General features: G+C 42.2%; 1 protein-coding gene across 1 annotated transcript; it reads right to left on the reverse strand.

Moving 5' to 3' along the window:
* Nucleotides 1-263: 263 nt before the first annotated feature.
* Nucleotides 264-3,932, reverse strand: SNAI2 (snail family transcriptional repressor 2). Its single transcript, XM_059860439.1, has 3 exons — nucleotides 3,619-3,932; nucleotides 2,506-3,051; nucleotides 264-1,539 (listed from the first exon to the last, which is right to left on the reverse strand). The coding sequence occupies exons 1-3, from the start codon at nucleotides 3,695-3,697 to the stop codon at nucleotides 1,358-1,360; spliced, it is 807 nt and encodes a 268-aa protein (XP_059716422.1). The 5' UTR covers nucleotides 3,698-3,932; the 3' UTR covers nucleotides 264-1,357.
* Nucleotides 3,933-13,991: the final 10,059 nt, after the last annotated feature.

A 13,991-nucleotide genomic window follows, 5' to 3' on the forward strand; every position in this document is an offset into this window, starting at 1 on the left:
AAAATATTTTTCACAATGTTGTCGTTGTGTTGCAAGCAGGAGAAAAGCAAGTGTTTTAGAGCATTAATTAGAAAAATGCACTGTAAGGTTTAAAATATTTTAAAATGCAATGTATATATTCCTTTTTAATGTTTAGAACTTGTGGAGTAAGTCTTCACCTCTGAAATTCACTTTAATCTTCAGTTGGTCATGTGGAGACATTCACATTTTATTTGTGTTCTGAAGTGTGTACACAGTTGTTTAATTAGAACAAACAACAGAAATCTTACTTAAAAATGTTTATTGTAAAAAAGTGGCTAGAAAACAACATCAATTTCACTTCACACTTTCTTCAAGTTATCTATAGATGCTGCTATGGGCAACAATTTGCTTTCATTCATAACACATTCAATCATATAAAAATAAAAATATTTACATTATGTCGACATATTTTACAAAATCATCAATAAAAAAGGCACTTGGAGGGGTAATGCTGAAAATATTGCATTTCCTTTGTGCATTTAAAAAAATAATTGTAAAACTCCCGTGGATCCCCTCTCTTGCACTTATTCCCGTTTTTTAAAACAAAAATGAAGTTTAGAGAAACTATTCCATATTAAAGTATGGTCAAGCATGCACCAGGAATGTTTGAAGCTACAGTATTACCTTTTTTAATTTACTTATTTTTTAAGGCACATGCATTAAATTTGTGGCTTTTAATTTTTTTGTACATTCTCTTATACTTTTTTCCCTCTTTTAATTACGCAGTTTTAAAGCATTTCAGGTCATTAATGAAGGCCTTGGCTCCTAATAAAATAAAAAAAAACACAGCAATGAATAATATTAAACATTTACTAAGGTAAACTTGGAATACTTTTTAAGGCACCTGAGATAAATGGTGTCTAGCAAAATTCACTTGGGTAGTATTTTCGTTAAAATTTCCACTTAAAATACTGTTTCTTTGGTTGAAATGGCTTGGCAGGAATGTATTGTTAACTCTGAAGCCTTTTCTAAGCAAGAAAAGACAACCTACATTTGGCTTCATCTATAAAGAAAGCTGATAATGCTTCTTCCTTTAGATCTACTTGAAATGTCATGCATGGCGTCTTTCCCCCTATTTCAGAATTCACACTTAAGAATGCAAATGTATGGCAGAACAGAAACTACTTAAAGCTCATTTCTACTGACATTCTAAGTTCTTCCACTTGCCTATTTGTTTGCTTGTTTGGTGGCGTGTTGGTTTGGTTTCTTTGTTTTTTGGTTTGTTTTTTTATTTTTGGCTGGAAAGTAGACGAGAAAACGCCTTTGGATTTCCACTTATCATTTGGAACAGAAGTGGAGAAATGCATCAAGTCCAGGTAAACATTGACTGCATGACTCAGTGTGCTACACAGCAGCCAGATTCCTCATGTTTGTGCAGAAGAGACATTCTGGAGAAAGTTTTGGAGCAATTTTTGCACTGGTATTTCTTCACATCTGAGTGGGTCTGCAGATGAGCCCTCAGATTGGATCTGTCTGCAAAAGCCCTGTTGCAGTGAGGACAGGAAAATGGCTTCTCTCCTACAAAGGAAACATCAAGAGAAAATAGGATAAATCTTAAAAAAGAAAAAAAAAGAAAAAAATAGGTACATGTTTGGGACAGGTAAAACCTGCTTTTAGTCTAAGAAAAAAAGAACAAACAGAAATGACTTGTTATAAGAAAAAAATGTCTAATAAAAAGTTAAATCAGGCCACAGATTGAGCAGCTTTCAGCACTGCTGGGTCTTTTGCAGAACCCCAGTCTATTGAGAATATGTTGTAAAGTGCAGTCTCTGAAAACAGGCTGCTGACACTGTCTGCATCTACAGGTGCATGCAGTACCTTTAAACTGGGCTCAATCCAAAATTTTCAAATATTTTCATAGAATATTTTCTGCTTAGACCGTGTGAATTACTGGGGAGCAAGGGTTTTGTCTGAAAAGCAGCAAACAGCTCCACAGACATTACATTGTACCCAGTGTTATACTCAAAACCCATTTTTGCCTCAACAGGAAAAACCCAACCACGTTGCTGATGATGGGTTTCTAACTTGAGGTAGTGCATGCAAAACTTGCCAGCTCCTTAAGGAGTCAGAAAGCAGCCCCTCATGCATTGCCTGTTTTTTGCTGCCTGATTTCAGAGTCAGCTGGAGCCTTCTCAAAGTTAGCAATTTCCAAAGCCTGAAAGTTAACATAAAATCTTTAAAGTAAAAGCTTCAGCTAGTGGAAATTGTCTGAAACATCCTAAAATTAAGGAAGCAATGCTGATTTATGCCAGTATCTGGCCTGCAGTTTTGGGACCATGCTAAACCCCCCCCACTCCCACCTTCCCCCTCTCCCTGCAAGAGGGAGAATTTAGCCTTTTAATGATTCATTTGAAATTCTGTGGATGCATTTCAAGGTTAGCTGAGAAACTATGCTGTTTTTTCCACCTGTGGAGAAAAACAGCAAAAAAAAGGCATCCCGATGTTATAGCAACAAGAAGCTGCAATTGTAACTCTCGCTCTTACCAGTGTGAGTTCTAATGTGTCCTTGAAGTAGCCAGGGTCTAGAGAAAGCCTTGCCGCAGATCTTGCAGACACAAGGTAGCGTGTGGGTCCTGATGTGCATCTTAAGCGCTCCCAGGCTGACATACTCCTTGTCACAGTACTTGCAGCTGAAGGATTTCCTAGACTGGGCATCACAGTGCAGCTGCTTGTGTTTGGCCAACCCAGAGAAAGTCGAATAGGTCTTGTTGCACAAACTGCACTGGAACTTTTCAGCTTCGATTGCATGAGGGTCTGAAAGCTTTGACTGGATTCTCTCTTCTTCATCGCTAATGGGGCTTTCTGAGCCGCTGTGATCTTTGGAGGAGGTGTCAGAAGGTGGAGGTGGACTGACTCTTCCCAAAGATGAGGGGTATCCAGAGAGTGGAGAGAGGTCGTTGGGTAATGGAGACGGTAGCAGCCCGGTTGTAGTCCACACAGTAATGGGGTTGTAAGCTACAGAGCTCAGGATCTCTGGCTGTGGTATGATAGGGACTGGATAGCTTTCGTACAGGTATGGGGATATAATCACTGGAGAGAGAAGAACATTTTAAGGTAAGAGAACCAAAGCGTATTTCAAAAAGCAGCAAAGTTAACACTTTGAGGATTAAAAGCTGCACAAATGAAACACTCAGTAGGGTAATCTGAATATAAGAGGGATTCAGGAAATACTGTTTCATACATATATACTGACGGGTAGGGACAGTGCCCTTGAACAGGCAAGTTGCAGCTGGAGAGTGTGCTCAAGGCGGCATGCTGCTTCTAAATCTGTGCAGCCTGACACAATGAAGCGGTGAAACTTCCTGAAGGATTTGAATAAAAGTTTCTATTCCTCCACCAACAGATAGAGAACAGGAAAACTCCGAATGCTTTCTAAGTAACTTGAGTTCAAGTGGACGAGCAAACTTTCACGATTCATTCTGGTCAGCACTGACATATTTCTCAAAACTCCCTCCTTGTAAGCAGGAGAAAATAGAGCAAGCAGTGAACTAACCCGTCCCCTCCAGCCTGCAGAGCAATCCCACCCCTCCTCAGTCCCGCCACGCAACGACCGCAGCCTCAGAAGCGACGCGAGGGCGCCCGATTTCGTTTTGTTACCTGTGTGAGTGTCCAGCTCGCTGTAATTCGGCTTCTTGGATGAATTGAAATGCTTCTTGACCAGGAAGGAGCGTGGCATTTTGGATGCAGGCGTTGTGCTTCTCGCAGACTCTGTGTCCTGGCGGGGGCTGTGGCGGTCCCGGGCGGCGCAGCGCAGGCACACGCGGTGTCACTGCGGGCGCATCGGTCCCGCTCCTGGTCCCTACGGCGCTGCTGGCCCCGCGCAGCCCATCCACTCCCGCTTGTGCAGTGGCAGTGCCGAGGAGCCTTGAAAAGTGCTGTAAATACCCACGAGTCAGGTGCAGGGGGGAAGGGTTTTCCGCTCCTCCAATCGCTTCGGGATGTTCTCAAGCACTTTTCCAAAGAGGCTGTTTTTCTGGGAGGGCTCTGAGGCTGCTGGCTCAGGGATCCAATCCCACTCGGAGGGCTTGGTTCAGGTTTCAGCTCCTCCCGCTGGAGACAGCTGTGAACGGGGGAGAGAGCTCTAGCAGAGCGCGTTACCCTGCTCTGAAGTGGGGGGATGTGGCTCTGTAGAACTGCAGTCTACAAAAATGTATTGCTCAAAATTCTTGAAAATAAAGGTCAGTTTACTGATTCAGCTGAAATATATATTTTTTTTCCTTTCTGACTGAGACCTGGATAAGTTATGGGCACTGAAACTTCTTTTTCTTCTTCCTCCCACCCTTTTTTGCCCCTTCCCCCCTTTTCCCCTCTCTTTTCTTTTTCCTCTCCCCCCCTTTTTTTTCCCCCATTTTTCTTCTTTTTTATTCTTCTTTCTCGTTTTGTTTTTCTTTTAAACAAATCTGGTTTCCAGATGTTTGATACGAGAATTACAGTGGGACAAACTGCTCACTAAGAGCAGAAGGGGTAAACACACACACACACACACACACACACGCGACACTACAAGACACCAAGTTGGCCGGCAGACCTAATGGGAGGCTCTGAACTGAATGTGAGCTTGCTCCTTTCAGGAGCTGCCTTTGAATTGTGCTTAGGAGAGGCTGGAGACGAGCAGCCTGCCTCCCTGACCTGCACCCTTTCAGGCAGAAGGACCAGACAGATACTGGAAGTGAGTTCAAGGAGATGGAGAAGCCTTGGGAGCATTATATTTCAAAGGAGGGTGATAATCTTTATATAATATGCATACTGCTTCAGACTCTTCAGACTGCTCATATGAAGAATATTTTCTCTTTTGCTTTAAAAATCTGCAGAATGCAAAACCTCAACCTTTCCTTCCTTGGGAGTAGTTATGTCACTCTTTTGCCTATCCTCTTAGGACACTGCCAAGGAAATTTTCATAATTATCCAAAGCAGTTAAAAGATGCATAGATAAGCAAACCCCCCCAAAATTATAGACTGGGGAATCTAAATGTCTCTTAAATGCTCTTCTCCATTAGTATATTTTAGGACCTCTTGATTTCCTATGAAGGTATAATCTATGTTATGTATTTCATTTAAGATGAAAGTCTCTTAAATGTGCCACAGAGTGTTCTGGTTATCTAGACTGATTTAGATGAGATATTTAGTCACAGATAGGTTTTTTAATTTTAAAATATTTGCATTTTGGAAATATGGACAGCTGAGCACTGGTAAATTTCTAACACAAATTACACTCTGATTGACTCTTGGTCTGCCCTCCCTACCCCTTCCCCCCCTTGCTGTGTGTTACCTCCACCTGCCTGGGCACATACCGGCATGCCGTGCTGGTGCAATGCTGGAGCTCTCTCTCCTCTTGGGAGGAGGTGTGGAGGGTGTTTTACAGAGACCACCCCAGCCCTGTTTTTGCAGCAGGTGTTGGAATAGATGTGAAGGAAAAGAAAAAAAAAAAAAAAAAAACCAGTTCAATGGGTGTGTTAAGACATGCAAGAGCAAAGTGCTTTGTCAAGCTGCATGACTTCTTAATCTTGGGGAATACCAAAACAAGTGCAGGGAAAGTTAGCCATTTTCAAGAACTGATTAAAAAGATTCCTCTGTTCATCATCTAACTCTTATGTCTGTTAGTGAAAGGTGCCATATGAATTTCCAAATGGCAGGGAACATACCCAGGCTATGGGAGGAAAGGGAAAGTGGCAAAGAAAGGGACTTTGCAGGTTATTGCTTTGCAGCTGGGGCAAAAGAAACAGAGGTGGTTTTCCAGAAGAGAGAGCAGTGCTTGCAGAGACACAATCTGTTACTTTCCTCATCTCCACAGAAATGAAGAAATCCACAAAGCGTTTTTTAAGGGTTTCATTTGTGGTCCTGCTTACCTCTCAGCTCTGTTCCATCTGACAAGTCTCTGTCCCCTGCCAGCTCTGGGAAAGCATTACATTTCAGGATGTGAGGCATTAGTCTGTATCTAAATAGTCTGTTACATGAGCTGTGATTCAGACCTTGAGCTGGTTTAAGTTTGTGTGTCGAAATGAATGGAGCCATGCAGATTTTCACTGGCTTGGGATCTGTTCTTTTGTGTGTTTGTTAAAAGTAAAGGGTCTGATTCACCAGTGAGGTTCTCCATCTCAGGGCATTTTCACCAGCATAGCACCGGAGTGATGCAGTTTAAATTAATTGCACTTATATAAATCACAGGAACGTAAGCAGTTAGCCCACTGGCTGAGCTGATTGAAGGATGTTAGGAATTGGATAGAAGGCATGTTATTACATGGTCCTGAAAGGATATTAGCAGCACATACTACCTGAGTGAGGTCTGCTGTCAAAAAAAGGGAGAGTCTGCGTGAGGAGTGGGTGAGTCAGAGCAAACAGGTGTTCTGGGTGTTTACTGCAAATGTGGATGAGAGGGCACTTGGAGATGTGTGGCATCCATCCCCATGCAGGAAAGGCAGCACAAAGGTCGAGTGCAGAATACAGGAGGTTTCCCCTCCTTGGAGGAGCCAGGGAGGTGTGGAGGGTGGCGGGAGACTCTGATTGATGGTCACGCTGCCTGCAGGCAAAGCCTTGTACCCACCTCCGAAAAATCAGGCCTACAGCTCCCCTCTCACATTTTACAAGTAGCTGGTCTTTTAGGGATTCTTTATGTTTTTACTTTGAAAGCTCACGTAAAGCTGTCTTGTTAATGCCACTGTGCTGCTAATTGCCACTCTGCAAAGTGCCTAGGAAATGATCCAAGCAATTCTGCTGCCTGAAACTTTGGCATGTGCTTTGCAGCAACTAAGTGATTAGGACCAGAGCTTCAACCCTACAGCAGAAATGACTTTTTTTTTTTTTAACATCAGGTCACTTGTTCCTATGCACAGATAACGAACTGTGAGCTTCACTTTAGTCTCCCCATTTCATGCAGCTCCATCAAATCCCTTTCCTTGTCAGGCTTTCTGAGAAGAACAATAACTTGGTTACTTTGTTTTCTGCAAATGGAAGGATGCCAGAATTATGTTTATTATCAAAGAGGGAAGAATAGCCAAAACTAAGCCATCAGTAGATTAGATCTTCTCATGACAGCATTAGTGTCCCTTCCAAGCATCCAATACTAGCAAGAGTGTGGACCAGAAAATGTTAAATATCTGGATAAACCACAGCAGAATCAAGAAAAATAGTTTCAGAATATTAAATGAGTTCTGTTGGATCACTCTTCCTATATTTCTCAGGCAGTGCTCTTAATCATTTTGACTGCCATGGAGTCCATGGAAGGCAGCACCGTGAGGTTTGGAAGAACCCCCAGGAGGCACTGAGCCCAGCGGAGCTTACCAAAAATAGCTCAGGAGGTTTATTGATGCAGGTGACGACTTCATCCTGCAAGAGGTAGAAACTGAAGTAACTCACACCTACAGAATAGCTCTTGTAATTCATAAGCCTCCTACATTTCAAAGGAAAGTGTGAAATGGTTAATATGGGAAAAAGAAAGGTGGGTTTTCAATAGTCAGATGAACATATCAACTCAGCTTCAGTGTTACCCTCTTGGTGCCAGCTGATCCTGGAAAGTAAAAAAAATGGTGAGACTTTCAGAAGCAGGAAAACTTTTGTTGGGCTAGAAACTGAGCAGTACTTCAAATGTGTATTTGAAGTACTGCTCAAATGTGTATTTGATTGGATGCCAGAGGGAAATAAACCCAAAATTGACAGAGCAGAGGGAAAACAATTAGGCAAGGGTATTCCATAACCCCAGCATATATGCCTTAATAAATTTTGAAACAAATGCTAAGAATACCTTTTCTGTCACATTTTGATCTTCTTTCCAAATACTGACCTGAACTATCAGCAGAAATGGCAACAAATTTAATGAAAGATTGTTATAAAGTCATGTCAAGCTTCAGTCTTTTAGGCCCTAAGTTCAATAAAGTCACAATAAATCCATGCATTTTGGAAGATTTTCCCCAGTCAAGTAAAAAATCTCCACATTTTGAATGCTTTGTGCCAGTAAATACATTTTTTCTAAAATAAGTAACTTTGCCAGAGTTTAGGCATGTTTAAGAGGCAGTGACTTAACAGCAAAAGTCTGATTCAGTCTGAGCTTTCCAATATGTCAAGGCCCTTTGAAGAGTGTCTCTTAAAGATCTATGCCTGTCTATATTTTATATATATCTATATGAAAATAATTTTCCTTAAATACAAACTTGCATTCATTAATAGAAGCAAAATGGTTCCTTTTGGATCAGGCAGTTCAAACAGTCCTGGCTTCTGTGTGCCACTCTCCTTCACACCTGTGTAGCTTCACCGACTTAAGAAGGGTCATTTTGGAGTCTAATTAGCCCATATAAAGGAACCTGGGCATAGTTCAATTTTCCTACATTGTTTCTACATGAAGATATTTTAACAATGGGCCAAATTCCCCTGTCACTCCCATCTGTAAAATCTCCACTGGCTGCAGCTGACCTATTTCAGATTTACTCAAGCAGAACTGAGATGCGATTCTGGTCCAAAGAATACAACCCTGTTTATGTGTGCAGCGCTGTATTGGTTACCCAAAAGTGTGCTACATCCCAGCCCTGCCCGTCGCACTCCGGAAAGCAACGCCGACCTTCCCGTACGCCGCTGCCTTATTCAGACGAGGAACAAAAGGATCGGGAGCGCTGCCCTCGGGATGCAGGGAGCGGAGCGAGGGCTTGCACGGCGTTGTGTGGTTGGAAGGAGCCACCTGCTGGGCACCGCGGCTGCGGTACAGGGATGCTCCGCGGAGCCAGCGCCGGGCCGGCCACCCCACCGTGTGGCCAGCCTGGGAAATGGGGATGCTGCCGGCAGCGGGATGGATGGATGGATGGATGGATGGATGGATGGATGGATGGATGGATGGATGGATGGATGGATGGATGGATGGATGGATGGATGGATGGATGGATGGATGGATGGATGGATGGATGGATCACCAGCCTCCTCGCTGATGGGGGCTATGAGAAGAGAAGAACAAGGCGCCAGCAGCGGCTAAATTGCGTCCTCACTTTTTTTTACGGCTGTCTATGATTTGTGTATCTTTTCATTGTTATTGTTCACTGCCTACAGCAAAGTGAGACACGAAGGCATCATATGGGATTGCCTGCTCTGGAAAATGCATGCCTCTGTGTGTGTGAGCACCCAACAGAGATCATAGAATGGTTTGTGTTGGAAGGGATCTTAAAAAATCATCTAGCTCCAACCCTCCTGTCATGAACACAACTCATTAGACCAGGTTGCTCAGATCTCCATCCAGCCTGCTTTTGAATACTTCCAGGGAGGGGATATCTACAACCTCTTTAGGCAACCTCTTCTGGTTATATTAAAAATTTCTTCCTAATACCTAATCTAAACCTACCCTCTTTTAATTTGAGGCCATTTTCTCCCTTGTCCTATCACTATAAAACCCTCTAAAATTCCCACTCTTTCTTGCATTTTCCTTTTAGACACTGAAAGGCTGCTCCAAAGTCTGCACAGGGCCCTCTGTAAACACCTATTTATCATGTGTTGTACATACCACATTACAGTCTACAGCATCCTCACCAGGGGAAGCAGAGTGGCAGACACTGATCCCTTCTCTGTGGTGACCTGTGACAGGACCTGAGGGTCTGAATGGCCTGAACTCATGTCAGGGGAGATTTAGGTTAGATATTATTAAAATGTTCTTCACTTGGAGGGTGGTTGGGCACTGGAACAGGTTCCCCAGAGAAGTGCTCTCTGCACCAAACCTGACAGAATTCAAGAAGTGTTTGGACAATGCTCTCAAGCCCATGATACGATTTTTGGGGCTGTCCTCTGCAGCATAGTAAGTATTTCTGTTTCTGTAGAAAGTCATCCTTTTGCTGTGTAAACAGAAGATGAGACCTTCTAGATTTGCTGCAGTGTCACTCTTCTGCTTCATCCTGAGGCCTAAGCACCTTCTGCAATCCTCTCTGCTGCTTAAAACAGCATGAGTGCTGCAAGGCTGGTTCTCCACCTGTATTGCTTATTCTTCACTCCCTCTCTAACTTCATCTATTGCTTATACACTGGATTGCAGGCAGGTGCTGCATTTGGCTATTCTTTTAACTTCTTACATTGATTTTAAGAACTTCATCTTTCTCAAGGACCATTTGGAAGGTCCCAGGGCCCCATAGATTTCTGGCAGTGCAGATGTCTCTTCTCCTGAGAACCAGCTTCTTTACGTTTAGACTAGTACTGTGCTCCTGGCTCTGTGAAGCTTGATAAAGACATCCTCTGCTATCTTCTAAGACAAGAATTGTTGCCAGCTGCAGGCCTGGTGTCTGAAAGTCCTGTTTTGTCTTTATCTGTTATCGCTGCGCTAGCTTTGAGGGCAGGCTGATGTCTGGAGCCTTTTTTTTTTCCCTTCAGCAGTACCTGGCAAAAGACGTAGTGCAGATTGCAAGGGCCTGGGTGGTTCAGCATGCCAGAAACTATTTTCAACATTGCAACCAGAGACTCTTTAGTTCCAGACAAATCAAGCAGTATATCTTAAGGATTAACACACAGTGACTTCTTTGCAGGGCTCTGTTTGCTGATGGGAGATTTCCCAAACATCCAAGACATTTTTGAGGGCTTTCTGCCATCATAAAAAATGCTAAAGACTGCGAAAATGAAAAAAACCAACTGCCAACTCTGTTTTCTATGAGTTTGAGGGTGTCTGGGCCTTCTGTTCTTCCCACTTCCTTCCTCAGCAGCTCCTGAGGGATGTCTGCAGTTTGAGTTTCTTACTAGCTCTTGTGAGAGCCTTCATCTGACTACAGTACGTGCTGGAGGAGATGGTCTCCTTACAGTACATCTCTGTTAGGCTGATAGAGAGGGCAACAAAGGACTTTTATCTTTTCCTTTCATGGTGTGGACAGTCAGACACAGCATTTCAGCTGAACTGCTGGTTGGCTTTACTACTGTTTTGTGGTAAGGTACCACCTTTGCATCAACTATTCTACATTTCAAGTAACAGTGGCTTAGTTTGTTAGTTTGTTTAATTTCTGTGTAAACAACTGGCTTCAAAAGTGATTTATAGCATATTGCCAGCACTTGGGCACACTCCTTTCCCCTTATGTTTTGCTTCCTCTTGGCTGTGGTGGCAGTAAGCTGCAGCTGTCTCTGCACATTGCCTAGAACTGGATATATCATTGATCGCAAAGTTCAATTAAAACTGTGTTGGTATGGCCAAATACTCAGCTGAATTTCTGATGATATGTCTCTCTAGTATACTTTTCCATGGTCCTGAATTTTTCTTCTGCACTAGGTCAGTGCTCATGTACTTTTCCTGTTCTTCCTGTTTAGAAACATGCTGGATTAGTGTTTCATCAGTATTCAGCTCTGCAGGGTGGTATGAAGTGCACAATGAATGACTGTCTCTAGGGAGATCATTTCTATGCCTCTAATACTGCATGAAAATTTCAGCAATCTCAATTTTGTGATGAAAGTTTTTTTTTTTTTTTTTTTTCTTTGGGGGGATATGAAACCAGTGTTTCTCTGTAGTCCTGTTCTGTTTAATCCTACTCATTCTTCCCCAGCGTTGTGACTTGGTGATGAGGTCTCACCAGCATCTCAGCAGTCTTCCCCACAGAGGCTGCTGAGGATTTGCATTTTGACTTGTGGAGTGTCTGTGTTATGGATAGTGCCTTTTCCTCCAATTCTTCTTCACGTTTCAGTTCTTAGTGAATTGTATCTTTTAGCTTCACTGCTATAAAAGACAGAGTGGCAGAGCTTTCCTGGACTCACCAGTGCCATTGGGTTTATGAATAAGATAGATCAGAGCACTGAGAAACTGCACTGCCACGGATGAATTGTGTATGTACAGATACAGAGATATGTGTTTCTACATGGAAGAGATTGGAGACTGCCTTGAGGCTTAGGCTCGCAGCTGACTCACGTCTTCATGTGTAAACTGGCCTAAAGAAGGGTGGCTACAGCTAAACTGTCTATTAGAAACAGTCTTATGAAATGCTGAAGGATGTCTAGACCTTAGCTGAGGGGATGTTAATGCCTACTCTCCAAAGCCATGATAGGAAAATGCTAAAAATGAAAATGTTCAGACATTTACAATCCTGTGCTTTGCTGCTGTTCCATCTGCTAATCCAGACATAGTTCATATTCCTGAAATCAGGCTGATTCTACACTGAAGGAAATATTTGCCAATGTGTTGAATGCAGGTATATTAAACAGGACAAATTTCTCTCTAGTGTCTCACACACACATTTCTTTATAACTTCTTTTCTTCTAACAAGTTATATGCATTGTACTGTGTATTAGTACACAGTTGACACATATCTGTTCAGGGGAAAAAATAAGAAAAAAGATGGATTGATGCATTTTACTCAAATTATGCTGTAATTTTCTTAGATGTAATTTCAAAACTTCTAAATCAGCCAGTGGGTTTCTAAAATTCAGGTTGCAGATTTTTCCACTGCTACCCCTGTGCTTTAAAACCTTGTTGCACCTTCTTCCTTGCTGATGCTTCGCTATTATGAAGCATCTGTTTCAGTTTATTTTGTATCAGTTTAGTCTTAGCCTCTTACCCATTGCTATCCTCCTAGCCTCTTATCCTCAGAGCTACAGAGAAACCTCTAGGTACTTGGTAAATGACTTAAAGAAGATATAGATATTCATGACATCTGGGGAACAGCTACTATTGATCCCAGATGTCTCACTGCTCTTCATGGCAGATGTGATAGAGGCAGGTGATAAGAGGAAAATGATGAGTCCCATGTTATAAGCATCACCAGGAAGCAGAATGAGTAACCAGTATGACCAGCTTACATCTTTTGAAGTGGAAGTAATAAAGACTTGCAAGAGGAGGTGGCCTGTTGCAAAATCACAGCTAGCAATCATTCTGTGGCTGATATACTTCACTAAAGAAAGCAAACATTTTTCAGGAACACTTTATATGTGATAACCTGCATTTCAAATGGAGAGGTGTTTGAATCTTGGAAGAGTCACAACCCTAAAACTTTAAATATTAGCTTACATCTTTTTCACTCATGATAGAACAGGAATCCAAACAGCAGGTTTTCAAGATGAAAGGTAACTCTATAGTTAAGGCTTGATTCACTTCATCTTGAGAAAAGTTTCATGTTTGATCAACCTGAGAAACAGGTTCCTGTTCTGCAGCAGATTCCTGCTGTTTGTGTATCAGCTGAAGTTTCTTATTTCTAAAATGGGGCTTTATGACATTCCCCTATCTTCTATGAAGTTCTCAGGACTACTGCTTTAAAGCACAGTCAACATTAATAAGGATATTAATAGTGCCTTGGAGCGGAAGGAAGTCTGGGATAAAATTCAGATATGGATGAGGAGGGAACAGAGGGAGGAGGAGAGAGATGCAGCTTGAATGTGCAGCCTGAAATTCCTTCAAGGCTGTGTCAATTCCCTCCTGCCCCCAGGAGAAAGACGTGGTGCCATATTATTGTGTGCTTCTCCCTTCTGCCATTCTGCCCCTGTACCCTTTGTGCACTTGTTCTTATCCATTGGCAGAGTGAGTGTGAAGTGCACAATGAATGATTTTTTGTGCTCCTCCTCTGGACTTGTTCCAACTTGTTCCATCTTTCTTGTGTCTCTGAGGTACCATTTTAAGAGATTGTACATTGGACAAAAAAAACCCAAACAAACAAACAAACAAAAAAACAACCCCACCAAAAAACCAAAAAAAACCCCTCTCAAACTAAAGCTGAAGTTTTAGTTCCTCTTTAGTTCCTCTGCCTCCTGAGATATGAATAAATTGCTCCTGTCATGTGCTATTGCATAATTCATGACTTGAAATAACTAGGAAATGCTTTGTTGAAATTTTACAGATCAACAAAGAAAATGTGCATTGCAGAATTCAGTTTAGAGCATTGAAAAACACAAAATATAGAAAAGAGAGGGCCTTCAGGGCCTCTAAGAGAATTGCTTTTCACTTTTTCTTTCCTTTCTTACAGTTTTGTTTTCTCATTAATTACTCTTAATACATGAGTGAATATTTATGTGGGTAATAACACTGGCTACACCAGCTGCTAGAAATTGCTT

The sequence above is a fragment of the Haemorhous mexicanus genome, chromosome 1, assembly GCF_027477595.1.
Source record: "Haemorhous mexicanus isolate bHaeMex1 chromosome 1, bHaeMex1.pri, whole genome shotgun sequence".
In the NCBI taxonomy this organism is placed as follows: domain Eukaryota; kingdom Metazoa; phylum Chordata; class Aves; order Passeriformes; family Fringillidae; genus Haemorhous; species Haemorhous mexicanus.

Excerpts from the sequence above, each read along its gene's own strand:
- SNAI2 (XM_059860439.1), bottom strand. The coding sequence starts at position 3,697 with ATGCCACGCTCCTTCCTGGTCAAGAAGCATTTCAATTCATCCAAGAAG. Across the intron at positions 3,052-3,618 it reads CGAGCTGGACACTCACACAG|TGATTATATCCCCATACCTG; the intron begins GTAACAAAACGA and ends TTCTCTCTCCAG. Across the intron at positions 1,540-2,505 it reads ACACATTAGAACTCACACTG|GAGAGAAGCCATTTTCCTGT; the intron begins GTAAGAGCGAGA and ends TTTCCTTTGTAG.